The 14,618-nt window shown below is 36.6% G+C and overlaps 1 protein-coding gene across 1 annotated transcript in view; it reads left to right on the top strand.

The window, feature by feature from the left end:
* Window positions 1–286: 286 nt before the first annotated feature.
* ATP6AP1 (ATPase H+ transporting accessory protein 1) overlaps window positions 287–14,618 on the top strand; it is a 52,604-nt gene continuing 38,272 nt past the window's right edge. The window contains exons 1-4 of the mRNA XM_026867965.1: window positions 287–399; window positions 7,461–7,587; window positions 7,693–7,761; window positions 14,302–14,495. Coding sequence (XP_026723766.1) covers window positions 287–399; window positions 7,461–7,587; window positions 7,693–7,761; window positions 14,302–14,495 — 503 coding nt within the window. The remainder of the gene's footprint in view (window positions 400–7,460; window positions 7,588–7,692; window positions 7,762–14,301; window positions 14,496–14,618) is intronic.

The raw sequence follows: 14,618 nt of genomic DNA, 5'->3' as shown, positions 1-14,618 counted from the left end.
GGACTCTCCCTTTACTAGAATGTTAGAGGAATCTGTCTACAGTTATACTGTGGAGAGTTTTATGAGCTGCTTAAATCATAAACCTGAAAGTTATTAAAAATATAACTCCCTACTTCAAGCTAAGGAAGTAACATGTTTTGAAAAATTCCCACTGTTGTTAGGGAGCAACCTCACCCAGCAGCCTGGCTGAATCCGGATAGCTGCAACTCAACCGGGAAGTGAAGCTGGGCATCTGCTCGGACTTTCCTTTGCAGCTGGCCAGTTATGTATGCACTTGCCTGGAGTCATGTCACAGTCTTGCTCTGCTCTTCCAACCTTGTTGTTGGGCACCCTTGCTGTGCTGTTCAAAATGTCTCTGTCAGTGGAGCATGTACCGATGCTGCTCTGGTCAACTCAGAGGTAAGAAATCTAATAAAAGAGTATCTCTACTTATGCTACTTCTTTGTGTGTGTGTGCAGAATATGTTGTCTATCATCAGTTGTGGTAAATTATCTCTGGGCAATAAAATTGCCCAATAAATAAATTTGCCTCTCAGCAGTCAAACAAGCTAACAGATGAATTTACCCATTTTTATATATAATTTTAGTGTTCTAAGCTAGGCAGTAAGAAGTAAATGAAATCCATATTCTTCAAATCTGAAGTAGATATGCTTTATTCACCCTAAGGCAACCTTGAACTCCACTGTTGGAGATATTGTGATAAGTCACAACATAAGGCAGTCTCACAAAAAGGAGCTGACAAAAAAACTGTGTGGGGAACCTCAATATCTGCATTTTCTAACTCCTAAATCCTGGGGGTTTTACTTTAATGTCCTTTTTAATGCAGAATTTTTAATAGAATGCATTGCTGTATGTACAGCAGTTAGAAACAACTGCAGAGTCTTGACAGATCCAAAGAGACGTGAAATTCAGGGGTTTGTATGCAGTTACAAAATAAGAATTTGAACCTGCCTTGAAAGAGGTAGATACAGATGTTTTTTTTCCAACCAGGAATTTAATTCATGCAGATATTAAGGATTTTATATAATTACTTGGGATTTCCAGAAATACAGCAACTTGGGCAATGCAGTAGCTTCAGGTGGGGTACTGGATATATTAAGTTGTCAAAGGACTATGTGCCACTTATTCACAAAGCTGTCCCTGCAGGGCATACACGTTGGTTTTGTCCAGGATGTACTGCCTCAAAACACAGTAAGCCAATGTCAGCAGCTCCTAAGAATATGCTCCTGAGGGGCTTAGGGAATCACAGGACTGATTGGAAACCCTAAAGGCAAAGTCCTTTTTCTGGGTGGGAAGACAACAACAGATCTACTGTACTCCAGGTTTGCCTAAGGCATGCTTTGGCCTGAGTATATCAATTGACTCTCCTCCCAGTTCCAAAATCCTCCACGTTCTTAACCCAGTTTGTCTAAATTGTAAATCCTCTCATGGAGACTTCATCTAATACCCTCTGCAAGCACATATGTATTTTATCTAGTTCAACAGGTCTGATCCTAATTGTGTACTTATTAATTTCTCTAATATAAATAATCCATAACACTAACAGTATTTGGAATTTGTCACAATCTGTCTGGGTGACTTCATAAGCATAAAACATTTTCCTGTACTGGGAATAGCCTTGGTGCACAGGGTAACCCTCACTTTTGCTGTAAAGATAAAAAGAAGGAGCTGCAGTGACAGGGATTCCTGCTGGCGTGAGCAAGCTGTGTGTGCTTGTGCAGTGGGAGTTTTGCTTCTGAAAGCCTTTGGTCATCAACTCTTGTCAGGTCTGAATTAACTGGATTTGCTTCTTTTGTATCTTTGTTGCTTTGTTAATTCCCAGAGTGTTGCTTGTGATTTCCTATTCTGTAAACTGAGAAAGGAACCAAACAATGGCTTCTTGGGAGATAATTAACCTTTCAGATAGTTGAGCTGGATTCACTCTACCTTTCATGAGCCTTCAAGTCATTCTTCAGCACATTTGAGGGATTGAAATATTAAGCTGTCACTAGGCTAGGAAGAGAATTAGAGTAAATTCTGCTCTCATTTATCCCACTGTAAATATTTTTTTTTTTTAGGAAAGATTATTAAGATTTAAATCTGAGAGCTAAATCTTGTTAATATTGTTTTTTTCCTGTTGCTTTTTAATGTAGTAATTTTTAGACAGCAATAGGAGGATTCAGAAATTTTATGAACATCAGGAGTTAGATAAAGTTCTTCAGGAGAACTTCCTCCCTGTATAGTGTCATGTAGACAAGCATGCTACTTTTCCGTGTTTTCATATGTTGTGCTGTAATGTTGAGGGCCATGGAAAACAGATGTGAAGGAGGTGTTGACTGTGTTTCTTTCATACATATCCTGGACATTGTATTCTTTCTGGTAGTAATTAATACCAGCTTTGACATATGTCTAGCCATCTTTTAACCATTTCAGAAACTGAACCTCTGGTCCTTGGGGAGCCACAGCTGAAATCTGAAATTCTGATGAAGTTTGATTTGGTAACTATTTTTTTTTCACCTGAAAGAAATAAATGGATGTCTCGACATCAAGGCTTTTTTTTATATTAGAAATAATTAATTTACCTCTATATGATTGACATGTTGTATGAGTACTAAACCTCTGTATTTAAAAACAGTGTAAATGTTGGAAAGAGTTGGTCTTAGGACAAAAGTGATCCCAAGAGTCTAAGAAAAGATCAGTGTCCTACTTTGTCCTACTGCCTAGTTTATATAAACAACATACCTGTTGTCAATATAAGCCAAATATATAACCCCCAGTGGTCATAAAAGCAAAGTTTCCACCAAGATGCAGTTAGCAACTTGCTCTACTGCAGATTGTTCAGGTTTATGCAAATCTAGAGCAAGAATGTCAGGATAGTGGACTGATTAAACCAGTTTCATGTTTCCACAAATAGAACATTTTCTGGAATAAGTGTTCCTCCTACCATGACCTTTGCATTTTTGAAAGGTGAAGTTCTTGTGGGGCTGAAATTAGTTCTGGTGAAAGTCAAAGAAGCAACTGGAAAGAAGATTTATGTTATCTTATAAAATAAAGAAACAGTAAGGGAAACTTTTGATTACTAACCCTTAACTTCATGCTTTACATCTTGGTACTCTGTAGTGATGCAAGGTTTGCAGTGTGCAATCAACAGGCTTATGAAATCTAGAAACTACTATGAAGAGTTTTAGGAAGGGTAACTAAAAAAGTGCAGGAATTATCAATGGATTTCTTGTTACTTTGTGGAAACATGTCCCACCAGTTTAAAAGTTCAATAGAAGCTGAGACTTCTATTCTATCACCCTCTCCCAGGTTATCTGTTGGGATGTGATATTGAATAGTTGAAGGATGATATATTTTGCACTTTGTTAGAACTAGCCAGTGTGTATAAGTCATATTTCAGAACAGCTATATTAGAAGAATATAACACTTCAAAATATCTCTTTTATTCATTATTACTTTGCTGTAATCATGCTATTAAAGATGATGTGATCTGCAGATGAATTTTGCAACTGACAAACACATGCAGTGTGCAGAGCATGCAGGCACATTAGTAAATCAAATAAATACCTCTTTCCTCGAGAAAGAAATCTAAAATCTCTACTTTGAGAAAAATAAGTGTTGTCTACCAAACAATAATCTTTCTACACTGAGTTTAGGAGAAAGATGAAGTGGGAATAACTCAGTAGATCACAGTGTCCTGCTTTTCACAAAGAAATACTAATATATCACTGGATATTCCCCAAATAACTTTGGCCTGGAAAAATTTACCTTCATCTTAAATTAGCCTTTAAACTAATATCCTCTGGTTGCTTTTAGAAACAGGAGAGATGGGAAGGTTCCTTTCCATATAATATGCAGCAGAAACTTGACTTAGTCATTTTGAATTCAAAAGAATTTCTTTCCCTCCACAGATAAGGCAGGGAGTTTGAGGAAGTAAATTCATTAAAATTAGCTTTTGAAATTGCCCCCTCATGTGTTTGTTTTAAGAATTAGTTTTGCTTACAGTCATTGAAAATATATTACTACCTTCATTTATGCTATCCTTATATTAGGAAATTAATCAATTTCTGGCAAATCCAGATTATAAATGGCTTCAAGAAGGCATTAATGTCAAATTATACATTTGCAGTGTTTCCTAAAACTGCAAGGAATTTACTGAAAAATCTAATGGAAGAAGGTGGAACATAAAAAGGATACAGCAGAACGGAAGAATGTTTTAGCTTTATTTGTCTTCTATGTAGCTACCATGTACTAACATGCATTCCAGTTTACTTCTTTTGTGCAGGAGAAAATATTCTTTCTTATATGGTAATCACAAGGTGACTGAAAGAGACAACTGACAAAAATAACTTGTAGGCAAGAGTTCAGAAGCCAGCTACAAAGCAAATCTGTAAGCTCACAAGTTAGAGTGACAGACGTCCTGTTATCTAACCATCTGCCCTTTCTGGTGGGTTCAGATACAGGAAATCTTGAAATCTTTGCTTCCATTAAAAACAAGTGTTCAAATCCCAGTTCTACCTAGAAAGAAACTTGTCAGAGAAGAATCTGCATGCTTAAACTTGTTGTCATGCCAGAGCAGTTAGGCAAGCAGTTAGCACTTAGAAAGAAGCAAAATACCAAGCTAAGATTTCTTTCCTCTCTTTCTTTAACTTCTTGTCTGTCTATTTGAGGAAAGACAGACCAGCTGAGTTTTAAGTTTCCTCCTTTTTAGCCAGCATTAAAGCACATGTATTAGTAGAGATGTTTGTCATTGTGAGCCCCCACAGGTGAGGACCCCAGGATGGTTCTACGGTGGGAGGTTAAGTCTGGCAGGCAGCTGACCGCACAAGGCTGTGAATCTTTGGACATAAAATTTTGTGTGAGCAATCGATAGTAGCAATCAGTATGTGTGTTGGCCTACTGCCTGTTTCATCCTACTGATCTCTTGTTGAGCACTTGAGGTGAAGAGTTCAAAGGGATGGACCAATCTATATGTTCCATAAAGCACATCATCAATGATGTACTGTCTGTGGCAGTCACGTATCAACATTTCACTCTACAGTTCACACTAAACCAGCTAGTAAAACATACTGACATTTCCTGTCTGAACCATGGTGAGAATACTGTTGCACCCAGCTGACAGTAGCAGCCCACTCAATGAAGGGTGCAGTCTTGCCTACTGACACGCATAGTGCTCAGCAGACTATTTAAAAAAAGAATAATAAATGCATATATAATATGCTGAATACAAGTATTAGGCAAATGCTGCATTATAACAGTATTATTAACTAACTGATGCTGATGTAGATTTATTTTTCTAATGATGATACTGGAGTTTCTAAAGTTGACAGCTTGGAAGCCAAAAGGTCTCACAAAAGGTGCTTTTCAAGGTTAGCTAGCAAGAGCTGCTTCAAGGAACAGGGAATACCTTAAAAGCAAGTATGTTTTAAAACAGGATAATTAACTTTCTGAGGGTTTGAGTTCACAATAAAAGCCCTTGCCATAGTGCTGCTGCAAATAACTTAGCTTTGTATCATGTGCTGTTACCTTTTATTCTTAATTGCAAGTCCCAAAAGCTCTCAAATCTTCAATTTTTTGTAATATTAGGCATGAAATAGATTTATTCAGTTAGCTTGTAAAATAAATATACCAAGATATTTACCAATATTTTCTTTCACACAGGGCATTTTTTAACACCTTTTAATTTAATCTATCTTCTTTTCCTTTAATATCATTAGCATTTTGGTGTGACCATGTAATGCATAAAGTCAGTATGGAAGTCAGTCCCTGGATAGTCATTCAGAATCTCTGGGAGTTTTCATGTTTTCAAATATCTTATTTTTATAGGTTATACTTAAATATTTGAGATCGTGAGGTTTGACTTTTCTGAAAAGTTGAGGCATGTCTGTTACAGTTTCAGAGTTATTTGGCTTCATAAATATACGTTAGTGTGGATTTGCAAGCACAAATTAACAAAGTGAAAATGCTGAGTAAAACTAAGAAAATATCAAATGATAATTTAAATCAAATAGAAAAAAATTTCCTTCCTGCACAGCAAGGTTTACTGCTAAACCTTGAAAAGTGACAGGCAGAAGATCTACTAGAATTTGATTTAAACATCTGCAGTGCTTTGTCTGAAAGAGTCTTCCATACACTGTCCCAAAGGCCCAGATCTGAAGTGAGCTATGTATCTAGTACTGCAGGACTGCACTGGTTTTATCTCTGCTGTGGGTGCAATTAGAGGCTTTCGATTTACTCTCAGCAATCTTCACTGGAATTACTGGCAAGTCTTGAAGTGAAATACAGATTTTTCTTATCCAAGAAACAACACAGAAACCTGTCTATGTGTTCATTACCCCTGTTCTGCCTCCATCTTAAGAGACTGCAAAGATTGTTCTCATTCATAAAAGCTTGCTGTGCAAGGGTCATTTCTGAACCGCTTTGGGGTTAGAAAATTTAATCAGCATCTCAGCTTCACCAAATTGCAATCATATAATAGCTGATGCTACAGCACACAGCAATTGTCTATATTCTATTCTTTGTAATTAGAACCAGTTAGGGGGTCTGGAATACCTGATTTCTCAGGCTTTAGCAACTGATGTGTATTTGGGTAAGATGGGAGATTGTGCTTCAAGCTCTCAGTTTTCTGCAGAATGACAATTATACCTTAGTCAAAATTTTACCTAGGACCAAAATTTTCATAATAAATATCATCCCTATAAACCCATGTTGCATACTGTTAAAATACTAATCAGGTGTTGAAAGAATAATGCCATCTCTTGTTTTTTCCATAACTGTGTTTTTTTTGTAGAAGTAAAAATGAATACATGGGTTGTTTCTCTGTCCAATCCTCACAATGACAGACTGACAAAAAAATCTTAAGCTTTCTTGGTGTCTTGAGCCATTCTCCTCAGAAGAGGTCCTGCTTCTGGAAAGGTGGCTCTTCTGAGATGCTTCTACAGAATGGTTCCTTCATCATGAAAACCTTCAGAGAGAACATGTTGCTTACAATAACACTGAAAAGTCACTTTTACTTAACAAAAGGTTTATTAAAAACTATCGGTTTATGACAACTTGTGGTCTAGTCCGAGTTGTACTCCTCTCTGGCCACCAAGATATCTGACGGCGCTGGAAAGTGTTTTGGCAGTTGGGATTCCCTCTGGGAATTCTTTCTGAATGTTTTCAATATATTTGTCTTAATTTCACTTAGTAGATTTTTTTTTTTTTTTTTAAATGCAACTGTGCTCATACACAAACAAGAAAGTAGAGACAGTTATTTATCATGACCGAACCAATTTTATTCCTGCTGTAAAACAATTAATGTGATACCAACATAAATGGGCAAGATCTTTTCCTCTTGAGTAGAATGAAAGTAAACTGAACTGTAAACCAGATCTTAATCCAGACATGATGATATCATTAGCTGCTGCTGCATATTTAAAGAAAGAAGAGATGTCATCATTGGCAGCAAATTTTACAGATAAAAACCAAATTTCTTTGTAGATCACAGTGGGATCCAGACACTGCTTTGCATGAAGGACATCTTGTCTCAGCACAGGAGCTGACGGTATTCTTGCAACCTGTTTTTACCCAGAATTCCAGAAACCTCATTTTGTTTCTGCAAGATACGGTATGTAACATTAATTCCTTTTCTCTCACCAATGCTGAGTACAAGACTGTACCTAAATGAGATGCTGTTCCTCCTTCTTACCAATCTACTTTCTTTGTTTTACAGCTTAGCATAGATGATTTCACGTATCTCAGTGAATCCTACGGTAACAAGAATCCATTTCAAAATGTTCAGGCAAGCATTTGTCTCTTTTATTTCTTTATATGCAGAATTTAAAATTAATAAAAGATGTAAGAAAGATGCAAACAGACAATAATTGGGAAAATTAAATTGAAGTGCTGCTGTTTTCCTATTTAAATTATTTATTGAGATTATTCCAGTTTAAGCAGATGGGTTAAAGAAAATCAACTGAGTTTGCAGAAATCTGTCTTGTAGCTATTTTATTTCTGAAGATCAAGTTTTCAGAATTCATCATAGCTGACAAAATTCTTCCTAAACATGCTGCTATTTTGTATCATAAAAACCAATATAAATGTCAAGACTGACACCACAAAATTCTCGTTTGAAGCCATAGAAAGAAACGAAGTTATAGGAATCAATTATTTATTACAGATTTTCAGAACTGAATACGCATTTTATTTTCATCAAAATTGAAGCTCATGCTGTACCGTATTTGAATGTGGTTACTATATGACTGGATACTGGATTGCTTTAATCTTCACGAAAAAAAAAAGTCATGCTACTTGAATGATATGAAGTAAACTCCAGGCACAGAATCTAAGACAGAATCCTCCTGAGCTGGTCAGCAGCTTCAACTTCTGTCCTCACTAAGGCGTTTTACAGATTTTTGTGCACAACAGCTATGCTTGTACTTACATGACAGTTTATTGAACTGTAATTAGACAACTGAAGTGTTCACATGTGGAAGTCATAAAGGCGTTCCTGCAGGCAGTGCGGAATGAACAGAGCTATTAGTAACGTAACTGTTATCAGAGCACACAAGGAAGTGTAAATTCCCAAGCACCACACAGCAAGCTGTCTGTGTAATTCAATACATAAATATTCACATATTACCTGTCTCTACATCTATACTGTGTGAGAACCTCATGTCTTCCTTGTATCACTGATACTGGAGATCTTAATCTCTTTGACATCTAAGAGCATTTTAACACTGATGCTGGAACAAAAACAATTATTCAGAGTATGTACACGGTTTTTCTGAGGGATGAATGGGAGCAGTATTCATTTGTAGTGTTAAGGATCAGCGGCTGTGTCCACAGGCAGATGTGCTGGCATTTCTCTGGTATGCCTTATCTTCTCTGGGCTTAAAATCTATTCAAGGCTGAGTCTGGAGCAAATTCTGTTGCTGCTTGACTGCAAAAGTTATTTGATTTCAAAATCTGTGTGAAATGTACATGTGGCATTACAAGTTCTTAATGACGTGGTGGTCTTATTTAAATAGGTTCTGGATGTTTAAGAAGAGGGACATTAAAGTATTTAAAACCTTTTTTGCCTTGCAACCAGGAGTTCATCAGCACAACAGATAAAGCCTACAGCCAAAGGGTCAAATGGGTCCAGAGACTGATAAGGGGTTACAAATCGTGTGGTATACTGAGTGGATTTGGGACCAAGCTCAACCTAGTGAGGAGGTACTCAGCTAAATGAATTATCATGTTTAAGTTAATCTTTGGTCTGTATCTGGCAAAGCAAAGATTTAAACCCAGTTTTTAAACAAGCTGAATAAATGTCAGTAACTGTTTGCTTTCTGACCTTGCACCAGTTTCCTTTCTGTCTTGGAGCTGAGAAACTTTTTCTCATTACAGCTTCTTTAAAACTGTAAAGTTTCTTTAGAAATTGCTCACCTTAACTCCAGCACTTCCTAGATTTCTTCTGTTGGACTTGGCAATATTAATACTTTTCTGGCATAATTTTGTGGGAGTGAGGTGCTGTAACTTGAGTGAAAGAAAATGAGATGTATAAATTAAATATTTCTTTTTCACCTAGGTGCCCATATGAAGAATTCTGTCAATATCTATTGCATAGACTTGTAGTTTTTAGGGCCAGAAAGGATGTTTATAATGATTCAGTTCCATCTTAGATGTAACAGTGGGTTCAAAAATTTGTCCAGTTGCTATTGCATCAGTTGCACTCCCCTGGAGCTGCTTTGGGAAAGAAATCCATTCTTAATCATGCTATGAAAGACTCTTTCGTAATATTCATAGAACACAGGACAAAATGAAGGTCAGGTCTGAATTTTGTCACTGGGAAAATTAGAATCTGTGATGTTGCATAATCACAAATTTTTATACCTTCGTACTCTATGTTATACAAGTGATGAATTAAGCTATAGTAGACGTTCCATGTCACTCGAGTATCATCCTTTTGAACTTCAGAAATGCAAATTTATTCACAGACCTAAACTGGCGATCTCATTTAGAATGTATATGTGCATGTAGCAGCATGTGTACTATAAGAAGGAAAAGAGTTATACGCTTGTAAACCACAGAGACATTTGCAGATATTAGATTTGTTCAGCTACATTAGCAGCTGTTTTGATCTTTTGGGATCAATGAATTTGTATGCAGTAAAAGAATTCTATTTCCATTAGTACAAAAAGAATCTTATAGGTAGATAATCCATCTTAAACATTCAAAGAACTTTAAAATTAAATAATTAAAATACAAAGATTAGCACTTGGGGAATTTTTTTGTCAAGCAGTCACCTACCCTTCAAACTACTTTTCTGTAATAATAGCTTTGGCTTTCCCCAAACAATGCTCAGCTCCTTAGAACTGCAGTGTACGGTAACACACTCCAATTAGTGGCCAGCTGTGCAGCTGCATAATTATTATTGTAAGTCATTGCCATTCGTGGTTCTAAATCTCAATCATATCCTCACTTAGTGGTCATAGACCGAGTACTATCTAGTCATGTGTGATACAGATGTCCTACTATAGTTTTGATTTTCTTTGTTTCCTTTCTCTTTATCTCTTTTAGTTTATCGTATTATTTTTTTGCCAAGAGGGCATGCAGTACTGCATAATAATCAACACATAAGTTCATCATAGATTTATTCAATGACATGATAATATTTTGTACTCTAGCCTTTTGCAAAAAACTACTAATATTTCATTTTTCAATTCTGATCACTGTCAGCCACTGAATTGCAATTCTCAAAGAGCTGTTGTGCCTCTTATGGTTTCATTACTGAAGGGTAACACTCAGTTCTATTATCTATTATTGTGTACATAAAATTAGTGGGTTTTTTCTCACTCTGCACTCTGTTAAAATCATTTTACATCGAATCTCATCAGTTACTTTGTTGCCCAAGAGGCTGTACCAGAAGTTGTTTCTGCAATTCATCAGTCAGCCCTTGCCTTTACTATCTTGAATAATTCAGTGTAATTGTCAGATTTCATTAGCTCAATATTTATGCCTTTTTACTAGATAATTTATGAACATATGGAACAGAACAGAACCTAGTGCAGTAACATACTTTTTTATACTTCTTGCTTGCTCTCTTTACCTATCCTTTACCTACCTCCTTGTGAAGACTGCCTCATGCTAAAGCAGCTTAATTTCTTTAGGAGTCATTGCTTTAAGACTCTGTTGAGTGCCTTTTGTGGATCGAAGTACACTGTATCAGCTACAGCTCCCTGGTGTACATGCCTCTTGACTCCTTCAGAGATTTTCAGCAGAATTGTGAGGCACAACATTTTTTGGCAAAAGCCATGTCATCTTTTTCCCAGTATAATCAGTCCTTGTTGTTATAGTCCGTATTTTATTATTTGGAATAGTTCTTCCGATTCTTGGACTTCAGGTTTGCTTCTCTATAATTCCATGGATCTGTCTGTAAACCTTGAAAAAAAAATCTGGTGTCATGTCTCCCACCATACAGTACAGTAGTAAGGAGATTTATTCAACAATACTTTCTGCATCTGCAACATATTTTATCAGCTAAAGCACATCAGGTCAATTTTCATTACAATCATAATATATAACTTTATGTATACATTTGGAGAACACAGGTACAGTGTAAGTCTGTGAGATTAATAGTAATTGGAAAGTTAAAATGCAACAGTTATAATTTTCTTTACAATTGTCACTGTGTGTAGAAACAGATGTGCTTCCAAATCTGTTGGAATAGATTTTTCTTTTTTATAGATAACCCATTGACCAGTGCTGTAGAAAATAAATACAATAGTTTTATATTTTAAATTACATACAGGTGAAAGATGAAGATTTAAAACATCTCTTTTACACAGAAGAGCCTGCCTACTTTGGGTGTAGGTTCCCAGCTATTTCCAGAGCCAAAACAGCAGCCTTTTTCCCAGCTAATATTTTTATTACAAGACTGTCTATCAGCTTTGATACCAAATGGAATCTAGTTCAGAACAATGAGTAGTCCTACATGATCTTTGATAGGTGGATGCATGAGTCTTTAACAAAGATTTTAATAACAGGTTTTTAATGATAGACCTAAATTTAATCCATTCCAGCTTCAAATTGCTTAGGTGTAATATCAATTCAGTTAACGTAACACTAAACCAGAGCTGGGCAAGTAAGTCCAAGCACAGCTTTATCATAGTGCAGCCTGTTGGCTTCAGGATGGTTAGAAATGTGGACACAGTAATCCCACAACTACCTTCCAAAAAACCTGAACACGGATATATGTAATCCAAAAGTGAAGTTTCTTGCAATATTTCACTCAGGAGAGGTGTTTCAGGGGACACTAAAGAAGGTAAATGTACTTATAAGCAGAGTAAGCTGCCTATAGATAAGTTATAGATTCTGGCATTTAATGTAGGAAGTTTTGCTATCAGTCCATCAGATCAATAGGAGGTTTTCTTCCCTCTCCCTCTCCCTCTCCCTTTACCTAACACTGTGTGGTTGTGCTTCTTTGATTAGTCCTTTAGCAGAATGCAAAATCAGGTGTTTCACAGTAGTTCTCTTCATTCTCTGCCCTCTTTTGGGGTTCTTGTGTTTTGAACATGCATGGTAGTTTAAATCCTAAAATGCGTAAAGCAACATATGGGTATTGTAAAGACAAGTGTGTAGTGACTAAATGTCAAGAAGGACAAACAAGAGGCATGGGATCAGAATGGCTCTCTGAGGCTAATGGGTAAATATCCAGCTGTGTTTGCCCTTTGGATGGAAAACAGTTGTATACCAGTGGCTGGAAGCTGAGGCAGATGGCAGTGCAGGATTGGTTAGGAGCAGAGGCACAATTCAGATGTTACTCATTAATGACGCATTTTATATCTTATTCTACAATAAATGAGTAATCTGCTTAATATATATCCTTGGAAGAAGTGGTTGCTGACATTCTGGCTGCTGCTAGGGGGCAGGGGATTTCAAAATATTGAAAGTAAAATAAAATAATTGACTATTGCTCAGAATTTTAGCTCTAAGTTCATTTAAGCAGACAAACCAACATGAAATGCATTATCCTTTCCTTTCAGGAGGTACTAAAAATGCTACTCAAAGACCTGTGAACCAGATCAGGTTCTGCTCTGTTTTAATTTCTGCAATTATTTTTCTATCAGGATGGAGAATCAGGCAATACTGGATAATCCTCTGTTATGAGCATCTATAAAAATGTGAAAATAACTAGCCTTTGCCTAGGAAGGAAAACATGTGAGCAATTAGAAAGAGTCAGAGCAGGTCAGAAAAGTGGTAGGCAGTCAGAGAACAGACAAAAAGGAAAAAGAGTAGGTGGAGAAAAGTGTTAGCAAACCACAACACTTGCATCAGTTAGAGGGGGAGAGAGAGTCTATAACAACTTGAATATCTGCATGTTGGATCAAGTGACAGACTCAATCTAGACTAAATGTAGAAAATGGGAAAGCAATGTTAACAAGTTGTAAATTAGGACTCTGAAAAAATATCTCCTAATATTCCCACTAAATTTGGAGTACATTAATTTTGATCATTCTCAAGTCTCCATCTTGCATTTTCTTTCCCTGAATATTTCAAGTTAATTTTATTATCAAGAAAAATCTTTGGAAAGATGTTTTTTCACTATGCAGGTTTCAAATTTATAGAATGAAAGTGGGTTTTAACTCATTTCACTCAAATATTTTCATCAGAAACTCAGCTATAAGAATTATAAATAGTGATAGATACCCTGATGCTTGATCATCTGAACTAGTTCGGCCTGAGCTTTATAATTTGTATTTTGAGTAGAAAGACAGAAAGTACATGATATGAAGTTTGTTTGTGTGTCTGGAGGCCCTGTAGATCCTGAAACATGTAGCTTGCTTTAACTGTTAAAAATTAGACACTTGTCTCTACCGTGTGCTGTACCACCAGGATGTACACAAAGGAAGGGTATTTATTATGCAAAGTATGACTCTGTACTGAACAGAGATGCTGGAACTTGAGGTATCTGACATTGATCCTTCTCACCTCTGAGGGCATCTGATAAGCTTTGCTTCTAGCAGCATTCATAAACCTGTCTCTCCAATACATCTTAGTTTGAGAACTTCTACATCATCTGTCCCTTCTCTTCCACCACACATGTAGGACAGTAAGAACTTGATGTTACTAAGTGCCTTAAGCTTGCCCCGGGAAGGTGAACGAATAAGAGCAACATGAGTGTCTCCTTCACTGCCCCTTTCCAGAAGCAGCCTGCAGCCAGCACCAGGCTGGTGAGAACTCACATGGTGTTTTCCATGGCGATTCCTCACCTTGAATATTAAATTAAGGATACATTAAAAAAATGATTGTGTTTAATTATTAGCAAGTAAATAATTTGTTCATAATTTTATTACAGGAAATTATTCAGAATTCACCTTCGTCTTTAGTTTTGCCAGCTGTTGACTGCGAGGCTACCAGATATATTCTGAGCTTTCTCCAGGAGTCAGGAGACTGGAATTTAACAAACATAACTAATCTCAGTGTCTCTCAGCTTGAAGTGAATACATCTAAACCAAACTTACTGGTGGTTCAGCTACAACCACTTGGCAGGTAGGAGCTTGTCACAAACAAAACTGACCCACATGAGTGTATGATTTTTAAAAATGTCACTTTTGAAAATGTCACTTGTATTCAGGAAATTTAAAAACTGAAGTGGAAGTTTATAGGGTTAGC

This window comes from Athene cunicularia (genome assembly GCF_003259725.1).
Source record: "Athene cunicularia isolate RWA chromosome 1 unlocalized genomic scaffold, athCun1 chr1_part2, whole genome shotgun sequence".
In the NCBI taxonomy this organism is placed as follows: Eukaryota; Metazoa; Chordata; class Aves; order Strigiformes; family Strigidae; genus Athene; species Athene cunicularia.
This window is presented reverse-complemented; position numbering and strand designations above follow the sequence as displayed.